General features: G+C 46.9%; 1 protein-coding gene across 3 annotated transcripts in view; it reads right to left on the reverse strand.

Annotated features, from left to right (window-relative positions):
- The window catches only part of LOC137379731 (DENN domain-containing protein 5B-like), a 299114-nt gene that overhangs the window by 153354 nt on the left and 120290 nt on the right, over window positions 1–25470 (reverse strand). For 2 of the 3 annotated variants that reach the window (XM_068051033.1, XM_068051031.1), the window contains exons 2-3: window positions 22056–22127; window positions 19039–19148 (exon numbers count right to left, since the gene is read on the reverse strand). In XM_068051033.1, coding sequence (XP_067907134.1) covers window positions 19039–19148; window positions 22056–22127 — 182 coding nt within the window. The remainder of the gene's footprint in view (window positions 1–19038; window positions 19149–22055; window positions 22128–25470) is intronic. The other variant, XM_068051032.1, reaches the window with a different exon arrangement.

A 25470-nucleotide genomic window follows, 5' to 3' on the forward strand; every position in this document is an offset into this window, starting at 1 on the left:
AAATGCCTGTGCTGTCCCCCGCTCTCCAGCCCCAGCCTGTGCTCCTCTCCCCTACCCCTGCCTGTGCTCCTCTCCCCTACCCCTGCCTGTGCTCCTCTCCCCAGCCCCTGCCTGTGCTCCTCTCCCCTACCCCTGCCTGTGCTCCACTCCCCAGCCCCAGCCTGTGCTCCTCTCCCCAGCCCCTGCCTGTGTTCCTCTCCTCTGCCCTTGCCTGTGTTCCTCTCCCCTGCCCCTGCCTGTGTTCCTCTCCCCAGCCCCTGCCTGTGCTCCTCTCCCGGCCCCTGCCTGTGCTCCTCTCCTCAACCCCAGCCTGTGCTCCTCTCCCCGGCCCCTGCCTGTGCTCCTCTCCCCGGCCCCAGCCTGTGCTCCTCTCCCCAACCCCAGCCTGTGCTCCTCTCCCCAGCCCCTGCCTGTGTTCCTCTCCCCAGCCTCTGCCTGTGCTCCTCTCCCTGGCCCCAGCCTGTGCTCCTCTCCCCGGCCCCTGCCTGTGCTTCACTCTCCAGACACAACCTGTGCTCCTCTCCCCGGCCCCAGCCTGTGCTCCTCTCCCCAACCCCAGCCTGTGCTCCTCTCCCCAGCCCCTGCCTGTGTTCCTCTCCCCAGCCTCTGCCTGTGCTCCTCTCCCCAGCCCCAGCCTGTGCTCCTCTCCCCGGCCCCTGCCTGTGCTCCACTCTCCAGACACAACCTGTGCTCCTCTCCCCGGCCCCAGCCTGTGCTCCTCTCCCCAACCTCAGCCTGTGCTCCTCTCCCCAGCCCCTGCCTGTGTTCCTCTCCCCAGCCCCTGCCTGTGCTCCTCTCCCCGGCCCCAGCCTGTGCTCCTCTCCCCGGCCCCAGCCTGTGCTCCTCTCCCCAGCCCCTGCCTGTGCTCCTCTCCCCGGCCCCAGCTTGTGCTCCTCTCCCCAGCCTCTGCCTCTTCTCCTCTTCCCAGCCCCAGCCTGTGCTTCTCTTTACTTCACATCACCCAGAGTCCAGACAGAATGATGTTTTTCTATTGAAAATAGAAAGGGGAAACAGACTGGAAATTTTACAAAAGGAACGGAATATTCCAAACCACTGCTGTCCTGTTTTTGGCCAATATCAATGAGACAAATTACTGTAAATCTGGTTTTGATGCTGCCTGTTAAGTGGGTGGGGGAATGCACACTGGGACAAATCTCCTGCTCTTTGAATAGTGTGGTGGAATCTTTAACACCCACCTGAGCCAGTGGAAGAGGAAGAGGCAGACAAGGTCAGTTTAGTTTTAGTTTAGAGATACAGCACTGAAACAGGCCCTTCGGACCACCGAGTCTGTGCTGACCATCAACCACCCATTTATACTAATGCTACACTAATCCCATATTCCTACCACATCCCCACCTGTCCCGATGTATTTCCCTACCACCGACTTACACTAGGGGCAATTGCTAATGGCCAATTTACCTATCAACCTGCAAGTCTTTGGCATGTGGGAGGAAACTGGAGCACCCGGAGGAAACCCACGCAGACACAGGGAGAACTTGCAAACTCCACACAGGCAGTACCCAGAATTGAACCCGGGTCACTGGAGCTGTGAGGCTGCGGTGCTAACCACTGCGCCACTGTGCCTATCGCGTAGACGACAGCACCTCTGACAGTGCATCACTGCCATACTGTTGCAGTGGACCATCAAATAGTTTATGTAGCTTGAACCTACAGCTTTGTGACTCAGAGGCAAGAATGCAGCCAATTTATTGTTACAGTTGTGTTGCTGGTGATGGTAATAAATTAGGACTGTTGCACAAGTGGTGCATCAAGCAGTATTTATGAGTGCATTTTTTTCCTGTAGTATTACAAACTGTGTTATATTCTTGTAAGCTGTATTTTTACACTAATAAGGTCTTAGACAGATATTGCATAATCATTTGCCCCACTCCCACTCGACAGATAAATCTCCCACATACAACAGACAACTGGGAAATGGTAGTACAGGTACTATGCTTAGAAATGCTGTTTATATGATGACAACTTTGTTATTGTATCAAATTTTAGGGGGATCTTTCCCCTTGAAGTCAGCGGAAAGGTGGATAGGATAGGTGTGTAATGACCGACCAAATTTTACACCCGCTACGGCAGCATCTGCCTCTGTATAGTCTTTAAAGATTCGTTCTGGGGAGGTGGGCATCACTGGGAAGTCTGGGCATTTATTGCCCATCTCTAATTGCCCTTGAGAAGATGGTGTAGAGCCTCCGCCTTGACCCGCTGCAGTCCGTGTGGTGAAAGTGCTCCCACAGTGCTGTTAGGGAGGGAGTTCCAGGATTTGGACCCTGTGACGATGAAAGAACAGAGTTGTATTTCCAAGTTGGGATGGTGAGTGACTTGGAGAGGAACTTGGAGATGATTGTGTTCCTATGCACCTGCTGCCCTTGTCCTCAGTTTTGAAATGTTGAGACCAATGTACTTTATTTCAAGAGTTGTAGCACTGAATGATGCTGGAAGACTTTAGATTTTAATTGCACTTTATTCCATCTCTCGGCTCTGTCAGCCTGTTCCTCTGGATCAGGCTGATGTAAAAGATCCCTGGGTACTTGTGCAGGAGATCTATATGCTCAGTGATAGTGTGGGAAATGCTTGTGCAATTATTGTCCCAAGCACTTCCCGTAGAATGAATAACTTCAAAGAGCAGTGACTGTCATGCCAGGACTAAGCGGTGCATGCGTGGGATTATGTCATCACGCATCCGCACCTGGTCCATCTTCGCACATGCGCGATAAAGCGTCATCGGGTATCCAGCCCCCCTTCTGGCTGGAGGGAGCGGCTGAATGGGAGACTGAGGCTGGAGCTCGATCCCGGTCACTTGCTCCCGCCCTACTAGCCAATCTCCCCCCTCGGCAACTTGCTGCAGGCCTCAACACTTCCTCCCCTGAGCCTCTCGTTCCAGACCTCACTGCTCCCCACCCACCCCCCCCCCCCCAACTCCCCTGGTCAATTGTTTCTTGCTTCGCGCCTCCCCGCTCTCCAGCCGCTCTGTACCCGCCCCCCACCCCCTCCAGCGCCAGCTCTGAGCCGCATCCCTTCCCTCTTCTTGGCCACTTGCTCCTACGTCACCCCTTGTGCCTGCCTTGCTTCTTCGAGCGGTGCCTGGTGAGTGATCAAACGTGGGAGCGAGTGGCCAGGAGGAGGGAAGCGGTGCAGCCCAGAGCTAGCGGCTGGACGGGGTGGGAGGGGGGTGGTGCGGGGAGCGAGCGACCGGAGAGCGGGGTGGCGCAAAACGAGGAACAATCAGCCAGGGAAGTGGGGGGAGCAGTGAGGTCTGGAGCGAGTGGGGGTCGTGGGGAGGAAGCGAGTTGCCAGTGGGGCGTGAGCTAGTAGCTGCATTCGGGTGAAATCAGTACTGGTCAGTTATATAAACAAATCACAATAACCAATTGGCAGCACATTTTATACTCTGACCGATTTTCTTTCCATCGATCAGGGTGCCAATTCACTATCACTATCAACATCTTAGGGGATCCATTGAGCAGAAACTGAACTGGAGTAGCCATATAAATACCGTGGCTACAAGAGCAGGTCAGAGGCTAGGAATCCTGAGGCGAGTAACTCACCTCCTGACTCCCCGAAGCCTGTCCACCATCTACAAGGCACAAGTCAGGAGTGTGATGGTATACTCTCCACTTGTCTGGATGGGTGCAGCTCCAACAACACTCAAGAAGCTCGACACCATCCAGAACAAAGTAGCCTGCTTGATTGGCACACCATGTACAAACATTCACGCCCTCCACCACCGACGCACAGTGGCAGCAGTGTGTACCATCTACAAGATGCACTGCAGCAACACACCAAGGCTCCTTAGACAGCACCTTCCAAACCCGCGACCTCTACCACCTCGAAGGACAAGAGCAGCAGATGCATGAGAACACCACCACCTGCAAGTTCCCGTCCAAGTCACACACCATCCTGACTTGGAACTATATCGCCGTTCCTTCACTGTCGCTGGGTCAAAATCCTGGAACTCCCTTCCTAACAGCACTGTGGGTGTACCTACCCCAGATGGACTGCAGCAGTTCAAGAAGACAGCTCACCACCACCTTCTCAAGGGCAATTAGGGATGGGCAGTAAATGCTGGCCTAGCCAGTGACGACCACATCCCATGAATGAATGAAAAAAATCTTCCAATGGAAATTCAATCATAAAATTCCTTTTGTATTTAATAGGATTATTGGAATATTAAATGGATCTGAGGATTACAGTTAGTATCCTATAATTACATAGCATATTACTGGGCTTCCATCCAACTTAATGTAAGGTTAGTTTGCTAGAGCAATCGAGGCATAAGCATTTCCTGTGATAAATTGAGCAGTGCCATCTTTAATCCTGGCAGCTGCCTGAACGTCACAGACACTGATGTTCCAGTTGAAGAGCCTGCATTTGCGCATGTGCAAGTACTGCGCCACCTAGTGGTTGCGTTGTCAGCAAACGCAGCCTTTCTTTTTATAAACGATTGCAGCCCAGAATAAGCCTTTCTGACAGGGTCAAGACAGTGACAGAGGTCAGCAAGTACTGTCCGTGATAACAGGGGAAGGAGGAAGGGAAGGAGGGAAGGAGAGAAAACCTGCACCTTAAACATTCACTCCCTCCACCACCGATGCACAGTGGCAGCAGTGTGTACCATCCACAAGATGCATTGCAGCAACTCACCAAGGCACCCTTGACAGCACCTTCCAAACCCGCGACCTCTACCACCTAGAAAGACAAGGGCAGCAGATGCATGGGAACACCACCACCTGCAAGTTCCCCTCTAAGTCTCACACCATTCTGTCTTGGAAATATATCACTGGTCCTTCACTGTCACTGGGTCAAAATCCTGGAACTCCTTTCCTAACAGCACTGTGGGTGTACCGACATCAGATGGAATGCAGGGTTCAAGAAGGCAGCTCACCACCACCTTCTTAAGGGCAATTAGTATTGGGCAATAAATGCTGGCCTAGCCAGCAATGCTCACATCCATTGAACAAATAGAAAAAAAATCGACAGCGTCTTTCACAACCTTTACAGCCAATGAAGTACTTTCAAACTGTAGTCACTTTGTAATGCAGTAAATTCATCAGGCAATTTGCACACAGCAGTGTTTAATGCTACAATCGGGTGTTTAATAGAGATTGCTAATCTGTTTTACAATGTTTTATTGAAGTCCCTCTAACTTCTTCATTATCATATTTTAAGTCACTGGAACCTTTCCAGAATAAATCATTTTTGATTTGTAGGCTTTGAAACTGATGGAAAATGCATCAAATAAAGTGTCAAGAATCAAAGTTTACTGAAGGGGAACATGCCCCTAGACTCCACTAGAAAATAAATCACAAGCCGTCAGCACGCGCACACAGTCATTTAAATTACAAGCACAGGGCATCTGCAGCTTAAGTTACAAATCTCTGTCCCACTGCACTTTCAGTCTAACTGCTTGTCTTCACGTGTCGTAAGGCCTATCTGTTTCTTTTAGAGGTCAGCTTTCCTGGGCTTTACCAGCTCATTTGAAACTGTTGATCAGCTATTGCTGGTCTGCTAGGTTGGCCTGCGTGTTCAACTGCTTTGCCTCATCACATATTATTGAACTGTTTAAAACTGCAGGCAAAACATTGCACAATGGCTTGATGAAAAAAGAAATTCACTCTCCAAACTCTGTATTCAGCAGTCTTAAATCATTGATGCAAATGTATTTTCACAGGTTGACTTCTCCGTGTAAAGCATAAATTTTATTTCAAGTAATCATCAATCCTACAGTACAAGTCAGATTGCCAGGTGGTTGAAAAAACAGTCTGAACAGCAGTGGTGATAATTATGTGTTGAAATGTGATTCATAAAACAATTTCTAAATGTGTTCAAGTTTCTGCTTGCTGAATTGTCACTAATACAGCAGTTCTCGAGAAGGCTAGACAATTCGTTTTACTTCTAATTATCGCATAGAATCACACAAACTTACAGCACAGGAGGCTATTCGGCCCATTGTGCCTGTGCCAGCTCTTTGCTAGAGCTGTCCATTTAGTCCCACGTCACTACTCTTTCCCAATAGCCCAGAACATTATTCCTTTTCAAGTATTCATCTAATTCTCTTTTGAAAGTTACTATTGAATCTTCTTCCACTACCCTTTCTGGCAGTGTATTCCAGATCGTACCAACTCGCTGCATAAAAACATTTCTCCTCATCTCACCCCTGGATCTTTTGCCAATTATCGTAAATCTATCCTGTGGTTACCAGCCTTCCTGCCAATGGAAACAGTTTTGGTTTATTTACTCTATCAAAACACTGCATAATTTTGAACCACTTTCTCATGGACGATTCTTTTCCTTCTTCTCCTGCCCATATTTGCACAAATTTTCTTCCATCCGTCCCCTCTTTTTTCTCCTCAAGGCGCTGGCTCCTGGCTGGGTTTGTATTCCATGGGCACTAGGTACTATGTCAACCATGCTGAGTGACTCCTAGTTCTAGATTCTCCAACAAGGGGAAACATCCTTTCCAGATCCACCCTGTCAAGACCCCTCTGGATCTTATATGTTTCAATCAACTCGCCTCTTACTCTTCTAAATTCCAGTGGATACAAGCCTTGCCTGTCCAACCTTTCCTCATAAGATAACCCGTCCCCTCCAGGTATTAGTCTAGTAAACCTTCTCTGAACTGCTTCCAATTCATTTATATCCTTCCTTAAATAAGAATACCAATACTGTACACAGTACTCCAGATGTGGTCTCACCAATGCCCTGTATATCTGAAGCATAACCTCCATACTTTTGTATTTAATGCCTTCATGATAAACAATAACATTCTATTAGCTTTCCTAATTACTCGCTGAACCTGCATACTAACCTTTTGTGATTCATGCACCAGGACACCCAGATCCCTCTGCATCTCAGAGCTCTGCAATCTCTCACCATTTAGATAATGTGCTTGTTTTTTATTCTTCCTGCTAAAATGGACAATTTCACATTTTTCCACATTATACTCCATTTGACAGATCTTTGCCCACTCACTTAACCTATCTATATCCCTTTGTGGCCTCCTTATGTCCTCTTCACAACTTACTTTCCTACCTATCTTTATGTCATCAACAAACTTAGCAACCAGACCTTTGTTCCCTTCAACTAAGTCATTCATATAAATTGTAAACAGTTGAGGCCCCAGCACTGATCCCTGTGACACACCACTCGTTACATCTTGCCAACCAGAAGATGACCCATTTATGCCTACTCTCTGTTTCCTGTTATCTAGCCAATCATCTATCCATGCCAAAATGTTACCCTCTACATCATGAGCTTTTATTTTCTGCAATAACCTTTAATGTGGTACCTTATCAAATGCCTTCTGAAAATCTAAGTACAGTACATCCAGCGGTTCCTCTTTATCTACAGCACATGTTACTTCTGCAAAGAACTCCAATAAATTGGTTAAACATAATTTCCCTTTCACAAAACCATGTTGGCTCTGTCTAATTACCTTGAATTTTTCTAAATGCCCTGCTATACCGTCTTTAATAATAGCTTCTAACATTTTCCTTAAGAAAGATGTTACGCTAACTGGCCTGTAGTTTCCTGCTTTCTGTCTCCCTTTTTGAATAAATGAGTTACATTCGCTATTTTCCAATCTGAGGAACCTTCCCTGAATCCAGGGAATTTTGGAAAATTAAAACCAACTCATCAACTATCTCACTAGCCACTTCTTTTAAGACCCTAGGATGAAGTCATAGAATCATAGAAAGTTTAAGGCACAGAAAGAGGCCATTGGCCCATCGTGTCTGTGCCGGCCAGAAAACGATCCACCTATTCTAATCCCACCTTCCAGCATTTGGTCCATAGCCCTGCAGCTTATGGCACTTTGAATGCCTCCCCCTGTTGTGACACTGATTTACCTTCAAGTAGCTGTTTCCAGTTCACTTTCCTTAAATCGCTCCTCAGTTTAGTAAAATTGGCCTTGCCCCAACTGAGAACTCTAAATCCTGTTCCATCACTGTCCTTTTCCATAATTATGTTAAAACTGACTGAATTATGATCACTATCACCAAAATGCTCTCCCGCTGCCACTCCTTCCACCTGCCCATCTTCATTTCCTGAAACTAAGTCTAAAACTGCACCCTCTTGTTGGACTTGCGACATACCGGCTAAAAAAGTTCTCCATCAGGACTGGGGACTTGTCAACCCGTAGCTCCAACAACTTGCTCAGTACCACTTTCCTGGTGATTGTAATTTTCTTGAGTTTCTCCCTCCCCTTCATTTCCTGATTTACTGGTGGTCAAAAGCTTGGTCAAAGATGTAGGTTTTATGGAGGATGTGAAAGGAAGTGAGAAAGGTGGACATGCAGAGAGGTTTAGGGAGGGAATTCACAGCTTAAAGACCTAGACGGCTGAGGCATGACCGCCATTGGTGGAGCGAAGGATAGGGGTGATGGACAAGAGGACAAAGAGTTGGAGGAATGCAGAGTTCTTGGGAGGATTGTAATCCTGAAGAGGTTACAGAGATAGGGAAGGGTGAGGCCATGGAGGGATTGGAGCACGCGGATGTGAACTTTAAAATGGAGGTGTCTGGGACCCAGGTGCTAACATAGGTCAGTGAGTATGGAGCTGATGAGTGGAGGAGACCTGATGCGAGAATACCAGAAAGGCCAATGACCATGTTGCCTGCCAAATTCGAGTGAGGTATAGCCTAGGAGCAATTAGCACCCTCACACGCAGAAACTAAAGTACAGGGCCTGTATTCAACCACAGGATATATATTTTGGCTGAAACATACTATGCTGTGTGACTGCAGAGTTACAAGGCATAGATTTTTAACTTGCCACCCAATTGAAATGATAACTGGGTTTGATTTCAAACTTGCCATCCCATCTGAAATGCCTGTTTTAAGCAAAATCACAAATTGAAAAACATACCCTATAGACTTATGTACTTTGACTTCGATGTCGGGCGTAAGTTTGCCTTAATTGGTATTGTGATAGACAATATATAAAGACAGTAATGTTACAGAAGGGAAAGATCAATCAGGAGTCCCACCCCACTTTTGCAAAGTGTGGATAGCCATGATTTCCAATGAGGTTAAATAGCCTTCTTGAGAGCAGAATATTGGGGAAGTGGGTAAGGAATCAATTTATCTTCCCACTGCTGGTACAAACCCTTAAACGTACTTCAGTCAAGACTCCATTATCCTATTGCAAGGACTTTAAACAAGATGGCTACGATTGTCACTGGACTGCCAAATACCTCCTCCCCAACTCAAACTGGGACCATTTTCAGGAGTCCCGTTTTAAAGGGAAGAGAAGACCCTCACCATAACCCGCGCTGGTGAAGTCTCATATATTGTATTTCACGTGGTGTGAACCAAAGCCCAGTCACTGTTGTGGACTAGGGTTGTGGACAGTTTTGGAGGTAGGGCCTCTGACTTGTTTGAAAAATGTACTGAAGTGCCATTCACCATGTAGAGCACCTGAACAGAGAAAGCACTGTCCATAATTAACAGCTGAGAATGAGTGATAATCAGAAATCAGTTCGAAAACCATCAGCATTCCCCACCTCCAGAAGACCACCTGATCCCCCCACAGTGGTGTGACAAATCCCCATACCGTATCCAAGATTGGTTGAAATGAGTTCTTAATGACAATTTCACTCTTTCCTTGTCTCATTATACTGATGAGCTTGAGAAAAGTAATTAACATTTTAAAAATTTATCTCAGGGGCTCAGAATTAGTGTTGCAGCTGATTTTTTTCAAAGCACAATATTCCCAAAGGGGATAAATGGGCATATTACAACATTATTCAGCTTGAGTGTTTCACAATCATCATTAAACAACAAGTTCCCTTCAACTCACAGCAACGACCCAGCACTGGTCTGCGGGGCCACATCATGAGTCGGTTTCTGCAATCAGTTTGTGTATGGGATGTTTCTGTCCACCAGTCAAGTGCTGTGGGTTACGTGTTTGCAGTGAACTATTTTTGGCAGTTTCATTAAACACATCAACAGCATGTGGTGGTTGCAGTGTACAAGATGCCCTGCAGCAACTCAGCAAGGTTACTCCAACAACACCTCACTTCTGTGCCCCCTATCACCAGAGACGGACCAGAGCAGCAATGTTGTGAAAATATTGTCACCTCCAAGTTCCCCTCCATGTGCGCATCATTACACATGGACATAACTCTCTCTGTCCCATTGAAAGACCCTCTTAAAACCCATCAATGTGAGGTGATGACTTAAGGATAGCTGACAAAAAGCATGTTGGCAGAACAGTCAAATTAATTGGTTTAAGTATGGTTATCATATATTATGTTGGTACTGATCTTACATGTTCGCTCTCTCTCTTCTATGAATAGTAACATTGAAAATTGGTACTCCAGACAACACACTTTATTACATATACAAAGCTGTCTAAACAATAGCCAAAAGGGGCTAAACTGGATAGCCCTGAAAATGCACCCATTGATGGAAATACAGGCAGCACACCAACTTTGTGCTGCCTGTTCATTATAATGATTTCTGCATGTAGCCAGTGCTAATCACACAGTTCACTTGATGCATGCATCAGTAGGGGACCCAAATTGTAACTTCCTGATGCCACTTACGCTAACCTGTATGTCTTAAAGGGGAGGTGCACTGTGGCTGGAGCAGATGCTGGGAGTCATTCAGGAAGTGAATTTGTCCTTGGAAACAGTGGGGAATGACGCAAGGGACAGAGCTGTCTCCCAGGTTTTTGGATGCTGCACTGGAGGTCTTGTTGGAGGAGGTGGAAAGGAAGAGAAATGTCTTGTATCCACAGGGGGAAAAGTGGCCCTTTAGACACACAATGAAAGGCAACTGAGAGCCAAGAGTCAAGCCCCGAGAACCTGGATCCAGTGCCGCAAGAAGTTTAATGACCTGGCACAAATGGTCAAGGTCAGTGAATTTCATCTTCAAATGCCATATCCTACCAATTGCACCACTAGCCTTACCCTCTGCTCAATTCACCAGACGCCCATCACTCACCTACCAACAATCTCGAGGAATCAAGATCCATATATAACATTCATATGCTTCACCTCACCCTCACACACAGCCTCACACCGGCATCTCACATATTGCATACAACACCAGCTATTCAACCATTACAGCCACATCACCCAAACCGATTAAACCATATTCGCTAACACAGTTACCTCTCTCTTGCATACAAGGTGGTACACAATTAGAGGCAGCAGGAGCTAACCGGAGGGGGACAGGTGCCACAGCATGCCCTAACCCTGAGCAGACAATGCTGGCCATTTTTGGGCCACACATGGCTGAGGCCGTGGACAGCGGTGGGGCTGAAACCATCAAAGGCCACAGTATCCTCAGGCCTAATCCTCCTTCTCACTTCCCACTTCCCCCTCATCCCACAATCTCTTCTGATTTACAAGCTGCAAATGGTGTATGCATGCACCTCTTACTTCCCCCATGTTCCCCCACTCCCCCCTCCCCACAACAGTCCTCTCACCACAACCTTGTTCCTCTTTCCTTTCAGATACCCAAGAGGTGCAACCTGAGCAAGGAGTGGAGGAACAGCAAGAATACAATGGTGTCACACTCGCAGCCACCAGCTCAGATGCTGACACTGTGCATAATTTAAAGGAGAGCGTAAAGGTGGGATCTGCACGTGATGAGATGTAGACATGAGGGCACCACAGCCAAGACATGGGGCAAGGTTAGTATAAGTGTCAGCTCACCACAGGGTTCCGCTACTGAGGACTTTGATGGGGCAACCTACAGAAGAAAACTGATAGGTATATAAAAAAAAATGTATTGAGCACTGGGAAGTCTGACAGAAAGTCTGCGTTCAATGTTAAAGAGCAGGGAGGAGTCCATCAGCAATTTGTCACACGGCTTTGCGCAGAGCTTAGAGTCCAGCCTTTCAGCATGGAAGAAGTGCCCAACTCCAGACACACAACTGTGGATTCAACCACGATGCAGCGTCTGATGCTGATGTTGCAGCTTCCATTGCAGCACAAGCAGCAGCCACCCAACCTCTGAATGCTGCAGTGGGAGCTCAGACAGCTGTCAGCATGGCTGATGACACAAGTGTTCAAAGGATGGTGCAGGGTGTCACAGCAGTCCAGCAATCTGTCCTCCAGGATTGCCAAGGCACCACCCCTGGGCTATGGCAGTGGCTTCATGGAAGACAAACGTGCTGTCCTCGCTCAGCAAGACAGCATTCATGCTCCCAGCACTGCCACTCCACCAGTGTCCTTGTTGTTACCTATCAGGCAGCCAGCTACCACACATGGCGAGATGATGCAGTCCGCAACCGGGTTTCTAGGCCTGAAGTTGCACGGGGCTGTCCTTCAAAACAGTCCGCCACCTCCTCCACTGAAAGTCAGCAGAATTCCACCAGCCATGCTGCTGCCACTGGGGCAGCACCGCCTAGGAGCACTAGGACAGGCAAAGGTAGAACAGGCATTAAGGGAATGCCCAAGCGTAATTAGTTTACATTTATATGCATTATGGTATCCTTTCATTTATAAATTTGGTTTGGAACATTTATTTTGTGTTGGCTTTTATCTTTGTATTGTGGACAATTGACCGCTACGAAGTCAATAAAAAGGAATGAAACCGGACGGACCACCCTGCATCGACCTCGGCACCGGAAACGACAACGGCAAACTCAGCCCAGTCGACCCTGCAAAGACCTCCTTACTAACATCTGGGGGCTTGTCAGACAATCTCCCAGACACTGCCATCACCATCCCCGGGTACGTCCTGTTCCACCAGCAGGACAGACCCAGCAGAGATGGCGGGACAGTGGTCTACAGTAGTGAGGGAGTTGCCCTGGGAGTCCTCAACATCGACTCCGGTCCCCATGAAGTCTCATGGCATCAGGTCAAACATGGGCAAGGTAACCTCCTGCTGATTACCACCTACCACCCTCCCTCAGCTGATGACTCAGTACTCCTCCATGTTGAATACCACTTGGAGGAAGCACTGAGGGTGGCAAGGGCACAAAATGTACTCTGGGTGGGGGACTTCAATGTCCATCGCCAAGAGTGGCTCGGTAGCACCACTACTGACCGAGCTGGCCGAGTACTAAAGGACATAGCTGCTAGACTGGGTCTGTGGCAGGTGGTGAGGGAACCAACATGAGGGAAAAACATACTTGACCTTGTCCTCACCAATCTGCCTGCCGCAGATGCTTCTGTCCATGACTGTATTGGTAGGAGTGACCAACGCACAGTCGTTGTGGAGACGAAGTCCCCCTTCACATTCACAGGATAACCTCCTTCATGTTGTGTGGCACTATCACCATGCTAAATGGGATAGATTTCGAACAGATCTAGCAATGCAAAACTGGGCATCCATCAGGGCCCGGCATATCCCCCACTCTACCATTACCATAAAGCCAGGAGACCAACCCTGGTTCAATGAAGAGTGCAGAAGGGCATGCCAGGAACAGTACCAGGCATACCTCAAAATGAGGTGTCAACCTGGTGAAGCTACAACACAGGACTACTTGCATGCCAAACTGCATCAGCAGCATGCAACAGACAGAACTAAGCAATCCCATAACCAACAGATCAGATCTAAGCTCTGCAGTCCTGCCACATCCAGTCGTGAATGGTGCTGGACAATTAAACAACTAACTGGAGGAGGTGGCTCCACAAATATCCCCATCCTCAATGATGGGGAAGCCCAGCACATCAGTGCAAAAGATAAGGCAGAAGCATTTGCAACAATCTTCAGCCAGAAGTGCCGAGTTGATGATCCATCTCGGCCCCCTCCAGCATTACAGATGCCAGACTTCAGCCAATTCGATTCACTCCCCCTGATATCAAGAAACGACTAAAGGCACTGGATACTGCAAAGGCTATGGGTCCTGACAATATTCCGGCAATAGTACGGAAGACCTGTGCTCCAGAACTTGCCGCACCCCTAGCCAAGCTGTTCCAGTATAGCTACAACACTGGCATCTACCCACCAATGTGGAAAATTGCTCAGGTATTCCTGTACACAAAAAGCAGGACAAATCCAACCCGGCCAATTACCACCCCATCAGTCTACTCTCAATCATTAGTAAAGTGATGGAAGGTGTCATCAACAGTGCTATCAAGCAGCACTTGCTTAGCAATAACCTACTCAGTGACGCTCAGTTTGGGTTCCGCCAGGGCCACTCAGCTCCTGACCTCATTACAGCCTTGGTTCAAACATGGACAAAAGAGCTGAACTCAAGAGGAGAGGTGAGAGTGACTGCCCTTGACATCAAGGCAGCATTTGACTGAGTATGGCATCAAGGAGCCCTAGAAAAACTGGGAATCGGGGGAAAACTCTTCGCTGGTTGGAATCATGCCAAGCGCGAAGGAAGATGGTTGTGGTTGTTGGAGGTCAATCATCTGAGCTCCAGGACATCACTGCAGGAGTTCCTCAGGGTAGTGTCCTAGGCCCAACCATCTTCAGCTGCTTCATCAATGACCTTCCTTCAATCATAAGGTCAGAAGTGAGGATGTTCGCTGATGATTGCACAATGTTCAGCACCATTCGCGACTCCTCAAATACTGAAGCACTTCGTGCACTTCAGCTTGGGCTGATCAGTGGCAAGTAACATTCACGCCACACAAGTGCCAGGCAATGACCATCTCTAACAAGAGAGAATCTAACCATCTCCCCTTGACGTTCAATGGCATTACCATCGCTGAATCCCCTACTATCAATATCCTAGGGGTTACCATTGACCAGAAACTGAACTGGAGTAGCCATATAAATACCGTGGCTACAAGAGCAAGTCAGAGGCTGGGAATCCTGCGGCGAGTAACTCACCTCCTGACTCCCCAAAGCCTGTCCACCATCTACAAGGCACAAGTCAGGAGTGTGATGGAATACTCTCCACTTGCCTGGATGAGTGCAGCTCCAACAACACTCAAGAAGCTTGACACCATCCAGGACAAAGCAGCCCGCTTGATTGGCACCCCATCTACAAACATTCACTGCCTCCACCACCGACGCACAGTGGCAGCAGTGTGTACCATCTACAAGATGCAATGCAGCAACGCACCAAGGCTCCTTAGACAGCACCTTCCAAACCCGCGACCTCTCCCACCTCGAAGGTTGATTTCCTTTGGATGTTGCTATGATTCTTTAAGTGTTTTGTACTTTCTGCAGTTCTTTCAAATTGATAAAGTCTATAGGGAGTGGTGAGGCAGATGCTGAAGGACTTTTTGCTGACTTCATGGAATCTGCACAAACCAGTTACTCCAAGATATGGGTGCACCAGTGAGCCTTCCCCTTGGTATGCAGCATGACTGGGAGAATGAGCAGAGGCTATGCAGAGCTGGTCAAGATGCTAGATGAGGGAGGAAGAGGGGGAGAAGGGCTCTCAGCAGGAAACCTTACTGCCCAGGGTGTTCAGGAAGCAATTCTCCGGCCTGAACCTCAGCGAGGAACAATGTGTGAGATGTCTCCACTTCACTGAAATCTGCCACCTGCTACAGCTATAACTGCAACCTCAGAGCAGGACAAGGACCACATTTCCAGTGGCTGTGAAGGTGACTGTGGTGATGAACTTTTATGCGTCTGGCTCCTTCCAGACTGCAGCTAGAGATATTTGCAACATCTTACAGTTTGCTGTCCATCGTTACATAAGGGAGGTCACTGAGAATCTCTGTTCAAAGAGGGCTAACTACATTTTATTCTGTCTTGCCAGAGATGAACAGGTGGAACGCGCATGTGGTTTTGTTAGGATTGCAGACTGCTGCAGGGTGACATCGAGTGCACATGTATTGCTTTGTGGGTGTTGCATGTTAGCTCTGCCATTTACCAGTACCAAAAGGGATTCCATCGCAGAAAGTTATACTGGTCAGTGCCTGATATTCTGGCAGCAGACACAATACTTTCATTTTATGGCAGTCCGCAGTGTCAGCTGCACTTGAGCCATCACAACAAACCAAAGGCTGGCTACTGTGTGATAAGGGCTATCCACTTGGCTGGTAACACCGGTGCCAAACCCACACACATGTCCACAGCATGCATACAATAGAAGCCATACTGCCAGTCGAAATGTGATCGAACAGACCATTGGACTGCTGAAACAATGCTTCTGCTGCCTGGACTGTTCTGGAGGAGCTGTGCAGTACTCGACAGAGCAGGTGTCAAGATGTGTGGTGGTCTGCTGCATGATGCACACCCTCAACATCATGACGGGACAGCCCTTGCCACCAGATATACAGAAAACAGCTGAGGATGAGGAGGAGGAAGAAGTGAGGAGGCAACCTGGACAGCTTCTTTCTGTCTGAGCTGTCCTTGAAGAACTAATTAATTTGAGTGAAATTCCAGTAACTGCAACTCCAATTCCCCATTCACTCACAGTCCCACACCTTCTCTTCCCTCTGTCACTGACCATCATAGCCTCCTCTTTTTTTTAATTCATTCATGGGATGTGGGCGTCGCTGGCCAGGCCAGCATTTATTGCCCATCCCTAATTGCCCTTGAGAAGGTGGTGGTGAGCTGTCTTCTTGAACCGCTACAGGCCATGTGAGGTAGGTACAGCTACAGTGCTGTTAGGAAGGGAGTTCCAGGATTTTGACCCAGTGACAGTGAAGGAACGATGATATAGTTCCAAGTCAGGATGGAGTGTGACTTGGACGGGAACTTGCAGGTGGTGGTGTTCCCATGCATTTGCTGCTCTTGTCCTTCGAGGTGGGAGAGGTCGCGGGTTTGGAAGGTGCTGTCTAAGGAGCCTTGGTGCGTTGCTGCATTGCATCTTGTAGATGGTACACACTGCTGCCACTGTGCGTCGGTGGTGGAGGGAGTGAATGTTTGTGGATGGGGTTCCAATCAAGCGGGCTACTTTGTCCTCGATGGTGTCGAGCTTCTTGAGTGTTGTTGGAGCTGCACCCATCCAGGCAAGTGGAGAGTATTCCATCACACTCCTGACTTGTGCCTTGTAGATGGTGGACAGGCTTTGGGGAGTCAGGAGGTGAGTTACTCGCCGCAGGATTCCCAGCCTCTGACCTGCTCTTGTAGCCACGGTATTTATATGGCTGCTCCAGTTCAGTTTCTGGCCAATGGTAACCCCCAGGATGTTGATAGTGGGGGATTCAGCAATGGTAATGCCATAGAATGTCAAGGGGAGATGATTAGATTCTCTCTCGTTAGATATGGTCATTGCCTGGCACTTGTATGCGGTGAATGTTACTTGCCACTGATCAGCCCAAGCCTGAATGTTGTCCAGGCCTTGCTGCATATGGATACGATTCAGTATCTGAGCAGTCGCGAATGGTGCTGAACATTGTGCAATCATCAACAAACATCCCCACTTCTGACCTTATGATGGAGGGAAGGTCATTGATGAAGCAGCTGAAGATGGTTGGGCCTAGGACACTACACTGAAGAACTCCTGCAATGATGTCCTGGAACTGAGATGAACGACCTCCAACAACCACAACCATCTTCCTTTGTGCGAGGTATGACTCCAACCAGTGGAAAGTTTTCCCACTGATTCCCATTGACTCCAGTTTTGCTAGGGCTCCTTGATGCTATACTCGGTCAAATTGTGCCTTGGTGTCAAGGCAGTCACTCTCATCTCACCTCTTGAGTTCAGCTCTTTTGTCCATGTATGTACCAAGGCTGTAATGAGGTCAGGAGCTGAGTGGCCCTGGTAGAACCCAAACTGAGCGTCACTGAGCAGGTTATTGCTGAGCAAGTGCCGCTTGATTGCACTGTCAATGACACCTTCCATCACTTTACTGATGATCGAGAGTAGACTGATGGGGCGGTAATTGGCCAGGTTAGATTTGTCCTGCTTTTTGCCCAGGACATACCTGGGCAATTTTCCACATTGCTGGGTAGATGCCAGTGTTGCAGCTGTACCGGAACAGCTTGACTAGGGGTGCGTCAAGTTCTGGAGCACAGGTCTTCCGTACTATTGCCGGAATGTTGTCAGGGCCCATAGCCTTTGCAGTATCCAGTGCCTTCAGTCATTTCCTGATTATCACATGGAGTGAATCGGATTGACTGAAATGCCAGCATCACCCACATCCCAAAAACAAATTCAAAAATTGTTGTAGTTTTTTTTACTTTTAGAAGCTCCTCAGCAATTGTTAAAATTGAAGCAAATCCATAAATTAGATACAACCAGCATGACATGGGAATTAGTTGTGTGACCTGGTTGTAAGGGTGAAGGAATAACTGGAACATTTAATAGCTGTTTCTATCCAAAGTTTACCTTGGGGACAGCTCATTCTAGATGCACACAAAAAAAGTATTGAGAGGAGAAGGAAAGGCAGTAATTTCCTACTATTTTCTTCTGACCTTTTGCGAGGAGCTGGGTTTACAAGCACCTGCAAATCTACAAGTTCTCTCAAATTAACCTGCATCACCCCCAGCAGCCTGACTAAGATGAGGTGCTTGCTTCTGTATTGGGAGAGGTAGGCAAGGGAGACTTACAGGCAGACATCCAAAGCTCTACTGTCTATATTACTGCACATTAACATCCCAAGCAGGCCACCCCATAATAACCATATTATGACAAAGTGTCTCTTCTGTGGCAGCTCTGGTTATAAACTTCTACTTATTAAAAGAAGCATGAAAGACTTGCTTTTGTATAATACCTTTCACCACCTCGGGACAACCCAGCGTGCTTTACAGTCAATTAAGTGCTTTTTGAAGTGTAGTTACTGTTGAAATGTAGGAAACGCAGCAGCCAATTTGCACACAGCAAGCTCCCACAAACAGCAATGATGATAAATGACCAGATAGTCTATTTTAGGTCGAGGCATAAATGTTGGTCAGGAGAAACCAAAATAAATGGGCTAAGGCCTGTAGTGCAGGCTACAACTATGGAAACTATGGGTGTACCTACCTCACAAGGACTGCAGCGGTTCAAGAAGGCAGCTCACCACCACCTTCTCAAGGGCAATCAGGGATGGGCAATCAATGCTGGCCTAGCCAGCGATGCCCACATCCCATGAATGAATTAAAAAAAAACTACAAAATCCCAATTATTGTCATAGGATCTTTGGGAAAACCCACAAGCTCAGGTGGGCCTTGATGCATTGCATTGCCTGGGTAGGAGCAATGGGTAGAAAAAGGCCATTAAAATCGACTACTCACCATATTAACAGCATCTTGGTCAAAAGGGTTGTACTCCACATTCTGGGGATAGTGGGCTAACACTTTGGACTTGAATGTTCTCCTCAATGGGCTCTGATCAAAGTTCTCTCCTATGAGATGAAAATAGAGAATAAATTATACAGTAATCACCAAGGAATTCCAACAGACCCTTGACAGCTGTCCAACCTAACCGAAGGATATCAAATATTTTTCACCAACTTACCTCATTGGGAAAACATCTTTTTTATAAAATAGTTCTCCCACTTTAACACCTCCTCAAACCAAGCAGCATCACCCAGTTGAAAGGACACCCATGCAACCTGCTTGCAGACCTCAGGGTGTGCAGACAACAAATCTCTTGGTGGTGAACAGCATGGGACAGGTTAGGACACGGTTCAATTTCATACCAACGCACTGGACTTGCCGCACTTCAAATAAAGTGTTTTCACTTTTCCTCTCCAAGCTGCAACAGTCAATTTATGGGGCTGCATTCTACAGGCACCACCACCCCCGCGCCCCCCCAGGGAGGAACATCATGACGGGAGGCAGGGGGTGGGGAGGGCCCGTCGCCCAGCGATCTTTCCCGGCCGACAACAGCTTTCCCGGCCACAGGCCAACTGTTCTATTAACGGCCAATAAGGGGCCTCTTCCCATCGCTGCTGAGATCTTAAAACGATGTAAAACAAGGAGCCCTCCCTGGGGACTTGGACTTGGGGGAGGGGTTCCCTCCTTTGTGGGCAATTTGTGACCCATAGAAGACCCCCACAGGGAACCAATTCACCCCCCCCGCCGACTCCCGGGACCTCCCTCCCCCCTGAGCAGCAAGACCACCCTCCTACTCCCCCTCGACAGGGCCTTCTGGACTGGCCCTGCAGACCCTGCCTCACCTACCTCTTATCCGGAGTTCCACCGTTGGGCCTGGGTCTGAGGCCTCTGCAGTACTGGCAGTGGCCCTCGCTCCCAGTGGGCCTGCCAGTGCTGCTGAGCTGCCAGTCCTTTGATTGGTCGGCAGCTCATGAAGGCGGGATCCCCATCTTTAAAGGGACGGGGATCCTCCTCCTGAGACTTTGATTTAAAAACACTGCAGAATCACTCCGGGGGGGCGGGGGGCCGCAAAAATGCAGAGGTGGGGTTGCCCCCACCTTTTTGGCCTGGTGTTGGGAGCCCCGCTTCCTACACAAAATCCAGCCTATGGAGTGGGAAGCGATAAGATATGAACTCAACTTCTCGCACTTGAAGTACAGTTCTTGGCTCCATATTCTAAAAAGGATATGGGGGGTACCGGAGATGGTCCAAAAAAGATTTACAAGGATGGTACCAGAACGGCGAGATTATACCTAGCTTGAAGGATTGGACAGACTGTAGCTCTTTTCTCTAGAAAAGAGAAGGCTGAAGGGTGATCTGACAGAGGTCTTCAAGAGATGGAGAGAAAATGCTTCCACTCGTGGGGAGACTAAAACCATGGGCCATAAATATAATTTAAACACAAATAAATCCAGTAGGGAATTTAGGAAAAAATTCTTTACCAGAGAGTAGTGAGCATGTGGAACTTGCTACCTCTAGGAGTAGTTGAAGTGAATAGCATAAATGCATTGAAGGGGAAGTTAGGTAGATGAAAGAGGCAGAAAGGAATAGGAGGATATGTGAACAGGGTTAGATGAAGAAGGGTGAGAGGAGGCTCATGTGGATGCCAGCTTTGACCAGTTGGGCCGAATGGCCTGTTTCTGTGCTGTAAACTTCTATACAAAAGGTTCTGTGTAAACAGCCAACATTGCAACAATATGAGTGGGCCGTCCAAATAAACCATTTATTGCTGCTTGTGTTCCAGCAACACAGTTGCCAAACTGAGCTGTGCAGACCTAAATTTGATAGACGGGTCTCAAACAAGAATGCAGTTCTGCTGCTCTAACTGGTGCCAATGCATCTGGGGTAGAGATGAAAGGGAAATTAAAAAAAGAGATAATCGGGTTGGATTCCAGTTCACTATCCGGTGCTAGAAAATTCATGTTGGTGGATGCTGGACAAGGATTGGGAGTTGGCGGTGATGCCCTCCACAGCCGAAAATCTCAGCAATGCTCACTGTGCTGGCTTACGTATCACAAGTGGTAGCTTGGGTGAAAAAACAGAGGCCTGCTGGATGCCCAGGAAGTCCTAAAAACCAGCAGATATGTCAGTGCCTCCAGCAGAGAAGGGGAGGTAAAAGAACAGTAAACTCTACCTGAATAATCAACAACAGACACAGAATATTTCAAAATCACTGCGGATTGAAGATGGCATTAATCACAATATAAAAAATTGGAAATAGAAATACATAGCTAATAGTGAAAAGAAGTTTCAAGTTTAGTTGTGTTTCTCACCCAATTCGGAACTTTCCAGGATATTAGGGCTTACAATTAACATTTGGCAGGAACAGTCTAATTTGTTTGAATTAATGGTATACAAGGCACATCGATTGGGTTAATCGATGTGCAAGAAGGCATGACATTCCTCTCCTGTTGCAAAGGGACATACATTTGCTTTTAGCTGTCCTCGACAGTTATCCTGAAGTGAGTGTGCTAGAAACACAAACGCTGGTTCACTACCAAGTCAATATATACCCACAACCAAGGAAAGCAGTGCAGACAATAAGAGCATTGCGAAAAGAGGCCCACCACCAACACCAGCAAAACAATACAAGACATTAACCCTTACATTTTACTAAAGCCAGGAGGAGTCTTCATGGATTGTCCACAAATGACGAGGATTATTTGAAGGAATTTGGGAAAGGATAAATGAAGGATCATTAATTTGAGTGCTATCCTTGTGTAGAGAGAGGATAATAGTCTACAATTGCTAGAAGACGGTTCTGCCAATCAACTGCGACAGCTGCATCCCAATGAAACCCATAATCCTGTTCAGCTGGGAATGATGGGTCAGCTGGGATTCCAGCAGAATTTCCAAAATTCGGAAAGGCGGAGAGTGATTCACTCGGAAAGGAAACAGAAAGGTGAGAGATCTAGCAGTTTTCCACTGTTTACCTGAAGCTTTGTTTGGACATGGAGTATCTTGGCTCCTGCCATATCGCTCTGCTTCTAGCCACTGGTATAGTGCTATACAACACAAATAAAAGAGACAAAACTGTGTGTAAAAATAAATTCAAAAGAAAAAAAATGCTTCGAAAGGTGGTTAAGAACATGTAATTGTTAAGAAAGGTGCCACAAAATATACCCAGGACATTTTAAACACTCGATCAAGAGCATAATACAAAGACAGGAGCGAGGAAATGGCCACTTGGCCCATCATAGAATCATAGACTGGTTACAGCACAGAAGGAGGCCACTCGGCCCATCATGTCCTGACTGGCTCTCTGAAAGAGCAACTCGTCTAGTCCCACTCTTGTGCTTGTTCCCTGTAGACCTGCACATTTTTCTCTTTAGATAATTATCCAATTCTTTTTGAAAGCCTCAACTGAATCTGCCTCCACCACACACCGTTCCAGATCCTAACCACTCGCTGCATAAAAAAGAATTTCCTCATGTCGCCGTTACTTCTTTTGCCAATCACCTTAAGAACAGCCTCAGCTTTTTCCAATCTATCCATGTTACTGACGTCCCTCATCCCTGGTACCATTCTCGTGAACTTTTTCTGCACCCTCTCTAATGCCTTTACATCCTTCTAAAGGTATGGTGCCCAGAACAGGACACAATAGTTCAGTTGAGGCGGAAACAGTGTTTATAAAGGTTCATCATAACTTCCTTGCTTTTGTACTCTCTACTCTTATTTATAAAGCCCAAGACCTTGTATGCTTTATTTACCACTTTCTCAATCTGCCATGTCGCTTTCAATGATTTGTGCACATATACCCCAGGTATCTCTGCTCCTGCACCCCCGTTAGAGTTGTGCCCTTTAATTTATATTGCCTCTCCTCATTCTTCCTAGCAAAATGAATCATTTCACACTTCCTTGCATTAAATTTCATCTGTCACTTGTCCACCCATTCCACCAGCGGGTCTGTGTCCTTTTGAAGTTTATCACTATCCTCCTCACAGTTCACAATACTTCAACTACCCATTGTGTGTAGAAGTGCATGCTGGCATTACTCTTGAACTGCCTAGTTCTAATCTTAAGGTTATTGTGGAAGCACAGTAAAGACCTGTGACAAGTCTGAGTTACATGTAGTTGCATACATTAATATTGTGCAGCAGGGAGTCTATCCTCATTATATCATGGGATCACGAGGACTGACGAGTTCACAACACACACTTTGGATATTAAGACACAACGACTACCTCATGTTGCTGGTTCAAGTGCTAGAAGATTATGCCCTGCCTTCAGCAATGTGCATTCCTAGGCAGCATTGCCTTAACTTGTCGAACATCTTGTTGCACTATAGGAACCATCAGCAAACTTGCTGCATGAACACAAACAAGTCTCAATTTGACAATGGGGAATGGGATTTGGCTACACTCATCACATCATGTGCAGCCACTAACATAAGCCAGGGCACTGGATCTCCTGTAGAATTACACATTTCTAGACATGTTACCATTTCTTTCCATGAAGAAATTTCATCTCATCAGGAAATGAACCAAGGTTTACACATTATTTTTGGGTTGCTTCCCCCCACACCAGTACTTTCTTGCCTCCCATCCACTCTAAGGCCAGGATTTTACAGCACCATGAAATGAATAAATTAAAAAAAAGTTAACTGAAGGCCTCGTCTGTCCCACTCATTCAGGGGGACATAAAAGATCCTATTGCAGTATTCAAGGAAGAATCATAAAATGTTAGATCACAATTTTGCAGTGACAGTGTGTGTTTTAAATAAACTGTTGCTACGCAGAGTAGCATGTGAAACGCAATGCACATTTCAATGTGGATGGAGAGGAACCTCAGGCTTGGCTCCAGTGACTGGGGATTCTCCCTTTTGTCTTGGTTGCCCTTGTTCATTTGATTTGGGGTATCTTATCTTTAATCTGTGGTGTTCTTTGGCTTCTGGCCCTTGTTGTGTGGTGCTTGTGTTGCGTGAAAGTGTTGTTGATGGACCTTAGGGCAGACTGAAATGCCTGAGCTTTGACGAGTTTCACCTCCTTCAGTATTAAACATTTCGTTAAGCTGTTGCATTCTATCATGTATCCAATAAAAGATGTTTTCCAAACACACTTCACTGAACAATTGCAATGTGGCATTTTTAAGACACTTTCATTTTGTTTTTGGAAATTGCCAGGCGCGAATTAAGTACTTTATTTATTTAGAGATACAGCACTGAAACAGGCCCTTCGGCCCACCGAGTCTGTGCCGACCAAGAACCACCCATTTATACTAACCTTACAGTAATCCCATATCCCCTACCACCTACCTACACTAGGGGCAATTTACAATGGCCAATTTAGCTATCACCTGCAAGTCTTTGGCGGTGGGAAGAAACCGAAGCACCCGACGAAAACCCACGCGGTCACAGGGAGAACTTGCAAACTCCGCACAGGCAGTACCCAGGATTGAACCTGGGTCCCTGGAGCTGTGAGGCTGCGGTGCTAACCACTGCGCCACTGTGCTGCTCTATGTCTTTTGAAAATCCAGGTATAATACATCTACTAATTCCCCTTTATCTAGCCTCGTAGTTACATCCTCAAAAAACTCCAATAAATTTGTCAAACAGGATCTCTCTTTAGTAAAACCATGCTGACTTGTTCTAATCATGCTATGCTTTTCCAAGTGCAATGTTAAGACTTCTTTAATAATAGTTTCCAGCATCTTCCCAACGACTGATGTTAGGCTAACTGGCCTGTAGTTCCGTGTTTTCTCTCTACCTCCTTTCTTGAAAAGCGGCGTAACATTTGCCAACTTCCAATCAGCACATCCACTATCTCTGCAGCTATCTCTTTTAGAACCCTAGGATGTAGGCCAGCTGGTCCTAGGGACTTGTCAGATTTTAATCCCTCAAGTTTCTCCAATACTTTTTCTCGGTTGTTATCAATATACTTAATTTCCTCACTTTCTTTAGCCCCTAGGTTACTGCCTATTTCTGGTATGGCACTTGCATCTTCTACTGTGAAGACAGATACAAAAGATGGCTGAAAAAGCTTATGGGTTACTTGAGTTTATAAATACAGGAACAGAATATAGAACTAGAACTTTATAAATCACCGGTTAGGCCTCAGTTGGAGTTCTGTGGATATTTCTGGGAACCGCACTTCGGGAAAGATGTAAAGCCCTTAGAAAGGGTGCAGAAAGTTAGGACTGTTCTCCTTAGAACACAGAGGTGACCTAATAGAGGTTTTCAAGATGATGAGAGGTCTTGATAGACTTGATAGAGAAAAATTATTCCCAATGGTGTAGGGTGCAATTGACTGCACACATGTTGTTCTGTGGGCTCCACATATTAACATATTAATGTTCCGTAACTGCAATGGAAACTGCACTAACAACATCCAGTTGGTTAAGAGTTTCCAC

This window comes from Heterodontus francisci, chromosome 18, assembly GCF_036365525.1.
Source record: "Heterodontus francisci isolate sHetFra1 chromosome 18, sHetFra1.hap1, whole genome shotgun sequence".
NCBI lineage: Eukaryota > Metazoa > Chordata > Chondrichthyes > Heterodontiformes > Heterodontidae > Heterodontus > Heterodontus francisci.